The sequence below is a fragment of the Bison bison genome, unplaced genomic scaffold, assembly GCF_000754665.1.
Source record: "Bison bison bison isolate TAMUID 2011002044 unplaced genomic scaffold, Bison_UMD1.0 scf7180017864145, whole genome shotgun sequence".
NCBI lineage: Eukaryota > Metazoa > Chordata > Mammalia > Artiodactyla > Bovidae > Bison > Bison bison.
In genome coordinates this window covers 9,314,152-9,323,365 of record NW_011494717.1, presented here as the reverse complement: position 1 = coordinate 9,323,365, position 9,214 = coordinate 9,314,152, and the positions used below count along the sequence as shown (strand labels likewise).

Sequence of the window (9,214 nt, the reverse complement as noted above, 5' to 3'; positions counted from 1 at the left end):
ATGGCAGAAAGTGAAGAGGAGCTAAAAAGCCTCTTGATGAAAGTGAAAGTGGAGAGTGAAAAAGTTGGCCTCAAGCTCAACATTCAGAAAACTAACATCATGGCATCTGGTCCCATCACTTCATGGCAAATAGATGGGGAAACAGTGGAAACAGTGGCTGACTTTATTTTTCTGGGTTCCAAAATCACTGCAGATGGTGACTGCAGCCATGAAATTAAAAGCCGCTTACTCCTTGGAAGGAAAGTTATGACCAACCTAGATAGCATATTCAAAAGCAGAGACATTACTTTGCCAACAAAGGTCCATCTAGTCAAGGCTATGGTTTTTCCAGTAGTCGTGAATGGATGTGAGAGTTGGACTGTGAAGAAGGCTGAGCGCCGAAGAATTGATGCTTTTGAACTGTGATGTTGGAGAAGACTCTTGAGAGTCCTTTGGACTGTGAGGAGATCCAACCAGTCCATTCTGAAGGAGATCAGCCCTGGGATTTCTTTGGAAGGAATGATGCTAAAGCTGAAACTCCAGTACTTTGGCCACCTCATGTGAAGAGTTGACTCATTGGAAAAGACTCTGATGCTGGGAGGGATTGGGGGCAGGAGAAGGGGACGGCAGAGGATGAGATGGCTGGATGGCATCACTGACTTGATGGACGTGAGTCTGAATGAACTCCGGGAGTTGGTGATGGACAGGGAGGCCTGGCGTGCTGCAATTCTTGGGGTCTCAAAGAGTCGGACACGACTGAGCGACTGAACTGAACTGAACTGAACTGAACACAAGAACTTGCCCAGCTGGCTTTGTGGAGGTCAGATAACCCTTTCTACCCTCTAGCCCTGGGTTTTCCTTGTTGTTGTTGTTGTTTGGCCATTCCACACAGCATAAGTTAAGTGTTAATGGCTCAGTCATGTCTGACTCTTTGCAACCCCATGGACTGTAGCTCACTAGGCTTTCTTGTCCATGGGATTCTCCAGGCAAGCATACTGGAGTAGATTTCCGTGTCGATTCCCCAGAGGGTCTGCCTAACCCAGAGGTCAAACCCACATATATTACGTCTCCTGTATTGGCAGGCGGGTTCTTTACCACTAGCACCACCTACACGGCATGTGGGATCTTAATTCCTCAGCCAGGGATTGAACCTGTGCTCTGCAGTAGAAGAGCAGAGTCTTAGCCACTGGACCACCAGGGAAGTCTCAGCCCTGGGTTTTCTAATTCCTGGGATCCCTCCTTTTCTGTGCCCCTCACTGTAGACGTTACCTCCTCATCCCTCATACCTGGATGAAGTTCCCTTCATATTTGAAGAAAAGCAGTGGCCATGTGATGCTGATGATGGAGGGGAAGGGCTTCTTCAGAGGGATCTGGAGAGAGAGAGAGAGGAGCAGGAGCAGCATCTCCAGGAAGACCTGGCTGTCACCGTTCCCTGGGGTCCCCTCCTCAAGTCTGGCCCTTCACTGGCAGGGACTGCCCCATGGTGCTGTGTGCCAAGGCCTGGATGTTGGGTGTTGGAGGTCTTCTCCTACACCTGCTCCACCAGTGTCTGCACCTCCGTGAGGCTGTCTAAGGAGAGGGAGAGGCCATCAGAGTGGAAGGGCAGCTCTCTGGCAGCTCTTCCTCCTGCCCTGGGATCCAGTCAGGATACATACTGCTGCCCCCACCTCTGGGCAGACACCCTAAGACCTGGAAAAGTGATAGTTCCTCTGAGTCATTCTGCTGCCTCCAGCCACTCACCCCACCATTCCCATCTTCCCTCTCACTCCAGGGTGAAAATGAAGAGCACAGTGTCAGTTTCTGTGAGGGACGGCAGGATGGAAGTCAGGAAGTCTTCCTGGGAGAAGGAGAAATGGGGACCCTGGGGCAGAAAAAGAGGAGAGAATCCCTCCCATGAAAAACTCTGGCACACAGACTTGGAGACCAAAGAGGCCCTTAGAGGACATTGAGTCCAGAGCTTTTATCTACAGATGTACAATAAAAAACCAAGACTCAAAGAAGTAAAAAGTGTTTTGCTCAAGATGACGCAGCTGATGAAAGAGCTCTGGATTAGAGCCAGGTTACGGGGGTGAATTCAGAGCTTCCCACACTGTCTCCATGCTGCCCCAAAGCCTCATGACCTTTAACCCATTTCCCCTTCTCTAGAAAGGAATCCCATAATATTCCCCTATCTGTTTCCACCTTCCTCTTTTTCCCACCCTCTGCACACTGGTTATCTTCCCAACTTCCCCATATCCCATCATCTTTCCACCTGGTTGATAAGCTCAGCCACCAGGTTAAACATGCCACTGCGATCAGCAATGAGAGAGCCATGGACATCTCGGAAATCTAGGAAATCAGGGAGAGAGGAGTGAGAGGCTTCATAGGAGAGGAAGGTTCCAGGCTTGGAAGGTGTCAGTGGGACCGGGAGGAAAGTGGCAAGCGGGCTGCAGGGTGTGGAGTAACACACATGGGAGGCCATAGCTAAGCAAGGGATCAAGGACTGAGTGAAGGTTCAAAAGAAGGAGCATTTGACTGAATGCCTATCTAGATAGAGCAGGATGAACACTGAATAAGGCGCCCCGCCATGGGTTGGAGTAGGAAAGAATTTGGATAGCAGACCGATTGGTTTGGATCAGGTAGAATCAGGAGGAAAGTCTGGACAGGAGTCCCATCGGCACCAAAGGTATGCATGCACTCTACTCCATCCATGATGGCAATGATGCCCAGGGTCTGCCAGCCAACCAGGTACACTTGGCCTTTCTCACCAGGCTGAGTATGGGTCAGAGGTCAGGACGTGAGAGGAGCAATCACAGTGAAAAAAGTTCAGAGATCAGAGAAAAATACAAATGGAAGAGCATAGGAATAAATGAACCAAAAGCCTATCCTGACCCTCTAACACACAGGTCCCCATCCCTAGAACTTCCCATATTAACATATCCCATAGAGTCTCCGCTGCTTTCAGAACATTCTCTGCCCAAGCCACTTCCTCCCTCCAAATATATATCTACATACCTGCTGCTGGCCTGTTTCATCAGGGTGGTGATCTTGGGGCTTTGACCATAGGTCACCTGAGAAGCCCACTTAAATGTCTGCAGGATTTCCAAAAGGCATCTGGGAGAAAGGTGACCATCTCCCAGGGCAGGCCCAGTGCACCCTTCAGAAAACCCAGGTCCCTCCCATGCAATTCAAGGGAAGGCACAATTCCCTTGAAACTAAGTTCTGCTGGTCCCTGATGGAGGTGCAGGAAGAAGGGCCAGATTGCGTTCAAGAAGGGCAGGAAGGGCTTTGGTGGGAAGACTAAAGAGCAGAGAGTGGGAGAGAGCATCCAGAGCACTGAGAGGAGGATGGGATCACAGAGTTGACGAGGAGGTAAGTGAACCACATGGAAGCCAGGCAAGAGACCCTGGGGAGGGGAGCAGGCACACAGCAATATGACCTCTACCCCACATGGCCTGGACCATCCCCAAAGCAAAGACTCTCAGAAGCCATGTTAGCTTTGGATGTCCCAGGTGGGCACAGGGATCAGGTCTGGACAGGAGAAACCCAGGGTCCATTGGGAACAAGCCAGGTGCCGTGACCGTGTCATGGGACCACCAGTGTCCCCATCCAGCTCCCTTCTCAGGGAAGGACCAACAGGGCCCCAGTCTTGGTGCTAAGCCCAGTCTCCAGGTCTGGATATGCCATTCCTCCATCTGCACTGTCCCCCCAGCTGCCCGACTCTCATCTCTCTCTGGTCCAGATCCTCCCTACCTTGGAGATGCTGCAATGCCCCATCTACAATGGTCCACAGTCTTGTGGGCTGCTGGCAACAGGGCTTCCAGAAGGATGTTAGTGGTGCTTCTACTTTTCATCCAGAAGGAATCACTGAGGCCCTCAGGTTGGGGAGTGATGATGGCACCCAGGAGAATCTGGGAGTGGAAAGAGGGTCCTGGAGTTTATTAGTTAGTGACCACTGTGTGTGCAGTCTGCTTACAGTGGCTCTTGGACATGTGCTCTGGTTAGTGGCCACTCCACAGGTATTTGTAGGACTAGTGGCCCCCAGTGTGCTGTGAGGAGGAACGCTGGGTTGAGAGCTTAACTGAGAGAAGAGGAGAGAGAAAGAGCCCCACTCTGGTCATTTCTATGGTACTTTCAGGACTTTGGAGACAAAGCCAGAATAATGAGTCTTCCATTACTTGGGGATAAGGGTTTTCAGAGAGGATTTTTCTTTTTCCCAAGAACTTTCTCCCCACTACATCCTCCCCTTTTTAAATAGCAGTTTACTAATCCAGACACCACATTTCCTGTTCTTTGGACAGACCGATGAAGCAGCCATAACATGATATGTGACATGACACACCAAACAGATAAAGAGATAACAGCAAAGAGAATGATAAAAAGAAGAGTTTGAGAAAAGGAGATTAAAAGTAAATAATTGCAGAGAGGAGGAGAGATAAGTCCCTGGGAGATGAAACATACAGAACTTGTGGGTGATATGAAATTCCTGCCTTCCAATCTCGCAGAAGGAAGGTCAAGGAAATGTCACAGACGTGCCCATCCCTGGCAGAGAGGATCAGGGATTTGGTTAAGGTACTTTGTAAGGTGAAAAGAAGAGAAGATGATGCTAGTGAGATGCAGTCACAATCCAGAGACAAAAGGAACAGGAGCACAGGAGACTTAGAAAGTCCAAGTCAATTTTGGAGACTTTTAGAAAGGCAGAAGGATGAAACTGCATCCCATTGTTTTTAAAATCCCATATTTGAAATTTAAACATATAAAAGAGACATAAAGCAGTTCACCAGTCTACTTGATACTTTCTATATGGTAAGATCTACTGGAGAAGGAAATGGCAACTCAGTCCAGTATTTCTGTCTGGAGAATACCCACAGAGGAACCTGGCAGGCTACAACCACGGGGTTGCCAAGAGTTGGACATGACTGAAGGAACTTAGCAAAACAACACTCACACACACAGATGCAAAAGAATGTCTTTAAATAGAAACTTCCCCTAGACCATTTAGGTCTTTAACAATTACTGATTTAAGAGACAGGGCCAGAACGGAAATAACACATCTTAAGACGAAAAACAAAATGAGAAAATAGGATGTGATTTACAACATTTCAGTAGACACACAATGCCAGGAATCCAGACAAGATGTAACGGAAGCTAAAATCAGAGGCCCTCGATGGCAAACCATCCTGAGTTGGGGGCAAGAGGTAGGGGCAGTGGCAGATCTCACCCTAGTTGCAGGATTGAGCACAAAAGCTTCCTGTTTCTCTTGCAGTTTCTGCATCTGCTCCGCTATTTGTCAGAATGTTGAACTCCAGTCTTCAGTGGGATCATTTTTAGGGCCCAAAGAGAGACAGAGGGGGGATTGTCTGTAAGAACCTAAAGGAAGGACCTCAGATGGGAATCAAGATCAGAGACCACATTGGGATTGGGGTCAGAGGTCTACAATTTCCTAGAGAGATGTGCTTTGATGCCCACAGGAGCACTGTGTCCCTGAACCTCAAGGATGAGGGTTAAAACATTCAGCAACTGAAGCCCAGAACAAAACCGACACTCCAGTGTAAAGTTCCAGCCTGAGACCAGAACTTCCTCATGACCTGGTCCTTCCACAGGTCTCATTGCCATGACCACACTAGCTACACCCTCTGCAGGTACCTGAGAGAATGCCCATCAACCAAATGTCATAATCACCACCTATTCAGTTTTAGGGTCCATCAGAAGCTTTTCCCATTCCTGGAAATATATTCTGGAAATCTCTCCAAATAGTGAACCCCTCACTAGCTGAAGTTCCTACTGAGAGAACCAAGCTACAAGGTCTGAAGTATAGCACCTAACAGTTGGGAACCTCCCTTGAATAAGTTAATCAGGAACAAGACAAAGAGTGGATGAGGAGAGCAACAGGTTTGTTATCTGCTTAGGTGCAACCACAGAATCTCAAAGAATGGGGATCTTCTGTGGTTGGCTCTCCAGGCTTTGAAAGGGGATAATTTGGGAATTACTCACCATGGCAAGAACTCAAAAAGTTATTTCTGTCTATGGCTTCCCTAACTTCCTCTTTTCATTGCATTCCAGAAAGGTTCCCTCCCTTCTTGAACTATTTTAATATTTTTTTCATCTGCATTACTTCTGGGTCAAACAAGTTTCATATGTTATATACCTACTGGGTAAAGTGTTTTCTATAACTTGTCCTCAAACTACTTCTGAAACTTTCTACAGACCTCAGACAGAGGAGACCTAAGCAGAGAGAGGAGAGTGTTTACTGTGTGGTTGAAAACTGAGATTCCCAGACGTGGCTGATCATCAAAATCACCTGGGGAGGTTTGTTGTTGTTGTTGTTGTTGTTTTTAATAATTACCCATTTCTGGATTCCATGCCCACTCTGAGAATCTGCCTCAGAAGTTCTGGAGTGGAGCCTCCAAATCTGTATTTTTAAAAAGCTTCCCAGACGACTCTGAAGATCAGCCAAGTTTGGGAGCCACTGATTTAAGGAACAACTGGAAGATCTCCACGCCTACATTGTTTGAAATCCTTCATTTCACTTAGTCACAGTGCCTGAAATTAGCATCCACTGCAGCAGAAACATTTTTGGTAAAGGAAGGTCCTCCATTAAAAGAGATCATTTATACCTTCATGTGAATTACACCACATGCCTGGAATCTGAGAGTTGAAAAAGTCTCCAAAAGAACTCAGCTGTCCCTCTCCCCAAGACCACCACCAGATACACAAAGCAACTGTTGAGTAATCAACAAGCCTTTGCTAAAATACCTCCAGTGACAGGAAACCCTCCACTTCTTCAAGAGGCCCACTCCAATGGTTTATTTAGCAGAGTTTCCCCAACCTGGCTGTACATCAGAATCTCCAAGGATGCTTCCAAAATTCAGATATTTCAGGACCTTACCTCAAGCCTACATCAGACCTCTCCTACAAAAATCTCTCTTACGTTTTTTTAATACTCTCAAGGCAGTGCATCCACAGAATTACAATTAAGCATTATTGGTTTAATATGCTGACCTTCTTGAGCTCAAAGTGGCCGTTTAGACAGAGAATAAGAGGGAGGTCATTTGGAGGCACAGGGATCTCGGGAAAGGGGAACAGGATGGGGATGTGAGTAGCCAGAGAGGGACCCAAGGGGCTTGTGGAATGAAGGAGAAAGGGCTCTAAAATAATCAAAATAGGTAAAGGAGAGAGAGTAGGCGGCTAGTCAGCACTCACTACTTCTTCTTTGAAAAGAGGCTTGGGGCCCACAGCAGATGAAAGTACTGGTCTTTGTGGGATCATTTTCCTGAGCTCATTCTGTCCTCTGACCTGTGTTTTTCTTACCTCTTCACTCTGCTTTCAATGTATGCTTTCTTATCTATCCTTTGTAAGCTGCCTTCAGTCCTTTCTGAAATGAGAGAACAAACCAACCGACCAACCAAAAGCTTTCTAAGCTAGAAACACCCTTTTTTTACTTTTTTATTCTGAGATTTGGTGAACAAGGCTATGTTCGCCCTGCCCTCTCTTGTGATCGTCCTGTAATTTTCACAGGTTCCCTCCCAACCTCCCCTGGGGCTCTGGACATGACTTTTCACTACAGAAGGCTCACCTGGCCATGCTTAATGGGTTGAAACCAACCAGGACTGGCAAAAAAGTCTGGGTTATCCACGCAGTAGTCCATCTGGCCTGCCAAAAAAGGAGCCTAGAGAGGGAGGAGGGCACCATGAGGGGGTTACTCTGGCGCTGCCCGGGGCCCATGTGCATCAGAATACCTCCAAATGCTTGTTTAAATGCAATTTCCTGGGCCCAGTTAAAATCTACTGGATCTGAATTTGAAGGAGAGAACCCCATGAACCTACTTTTTTGTATTATTATTTTTATTTTTGGCTGCACTATGTAGCTTGCAGAATCTTAGTTCCCCAACCAAGGACTGAACTGCGGCCCCCAGCAGTGGAAGCACAGAGTCTTAACCACTGGACCACCAGGGAATCCTTTGGACCTATGTTTTTTTAATTTTCTTTTTCTTTAAAATTTTACTTATTTATTTTTGGCTCTGCTGGGTCTTTGTTGTTGTGAGGGCTTTTCTCCAGCTGCAGCAAGCAGGGGCTACTCCCCAGTTGTAGTGCACAAGCCCCTTACCATGGTGGCTTCTCCGGTTGGGGAGCACGGGTTCCAGGGCTTGCAGGCCTCAGTAATTGCAGCAAATGAGTTCAGCAGCTGCAGCTCCCGGCTCCAGAGCACAGGCTCAACAGTTGCGGTGCACAAGCCCAGCCTCTCCGCTGCACTGGGATCCTCCCTGATCAGGGATCTAACCCACGTCTCCTGCATTGGTAGGCAGATTCTTCACCACTGAGCCACCAGGGAAGCCCTGGACTTCACATTTTTAACAAGTTCCCCTGAGAAATCTGGAGGAAAGTTTGAACATACTGAACTGAAAGCTTCATGAGGTCAGTGTCCTGCTCTCCTCACGTACCTCATTTCACATCCAGCCCTTGCTGGGGTCCAGGCTCTGCTGAGTGAATCCTGAGTCAGAGTCAGAGCTGTGGAGCTGAGAGGAAACTTGGGGTCCTCTAGCCCAGTGCTTCTCAAACTACCTGGGAATCTTGTTAAAATGCAGAATCAGGCTCAGTAAATCCCAGGTGGGGAGGCCTGATATTCTGCATTTCTAACAAACCCTGGGTAATACTGGTGCTGCTGGTGTAAGGACCACACTTTAAGTAGCAAGGGACTAGTCCTGGGTCAGCTTTTTCTGCAGAGAGCCAGAAGGCAAATTTTTTAGGCTTTCTGGGCCCTATGACCTCTGTTCCACAACTCAGTCTTTAAAGCATGAGAGTGGCCATGGACAATATGTAAACATAAATGGCTGTTTCAATAAAACTTTATTTACAAAAACAGGCAGCAGTTGGACTGATCTACCAACATAGTTGACTGACCCCTGGACTTCTCTGTTTTGGTTGTGGAATGGATTGGTACACCGTTATTCTAAGATAGGATCCCTTCCCCTTGATCCACATGCATACAACTGGATCCTAATTAATCATAAAATCAAATTTCTTTATGCAAATCCTTTCTGTTTTCGAGCTAAATCTACATAAATCTTGTCAATGTCTCTTCCATGCTATTCCACTCCTATGCCTGCTTTCCTGTAAAATTGATCCACACAACCCATCTTCATACTCACAGAGTCCCACCGAAGCGCCAGTGACAATCACCCTCTTCTTCCCAGCAGCCACCTAGGAGGGGAGGCCACCAAGAGGATTCCAGATACAAACCTACTGTGAGGATGTCA

General features: G+C 47.4%; 1 protein-coding gene across 1 annotated transcript in view; it reads right to left on the bottom strand.

The window, feature by feature from the left end:
* GCKR (glucokinase (hexokinase 4) regulator) overlaps nucleotides 1–9,214 on the bottom strand; it is a 27,765-nt gene that overhangs the window by 15,883 nt on the left and 2,668 nt on the right. The window contains 14 exon segments of the mRNA XM_010840696.1: nucleotides 1,266–1,349; nucleotides 1,444–1,494; nucleotides 1,496–1,548; nucleotides 1,647–1,648; nucleotides 1,746–1,840; nucleotides 2,231–2,309; nucleotides 2,636–2,730; nucleotides 2,970–3,072; nucleotides 3,712–3,869; nucleotides 5,180–5,285; nucleotides 7,535–7,585; nucleotides 7,587–7,627; nucleotides 8,618–8,619; nucleotides 9,107–9,158. Of these exon segments, the coding sequence (XP_010838998.1) occupies nucleotides 1,266–1,349; nucleotides 1,444–1,494; nucleotides 1,496–1,548; nucleotides 1,647–1,648; nucleotides 1,746–1,840; nucleotides 2,231–2,309; nucleotides 2,636–2,730; nucleotides 2,970–3,072; nucleotides 3,712–3,869; nucleotides 5,180–5,285; nucleotides 7,535–7,585; nucleotides 7,587–7,627; nucleotides 8,618–8,619; nucleotides 9,107–9,158 (972 nt within the window).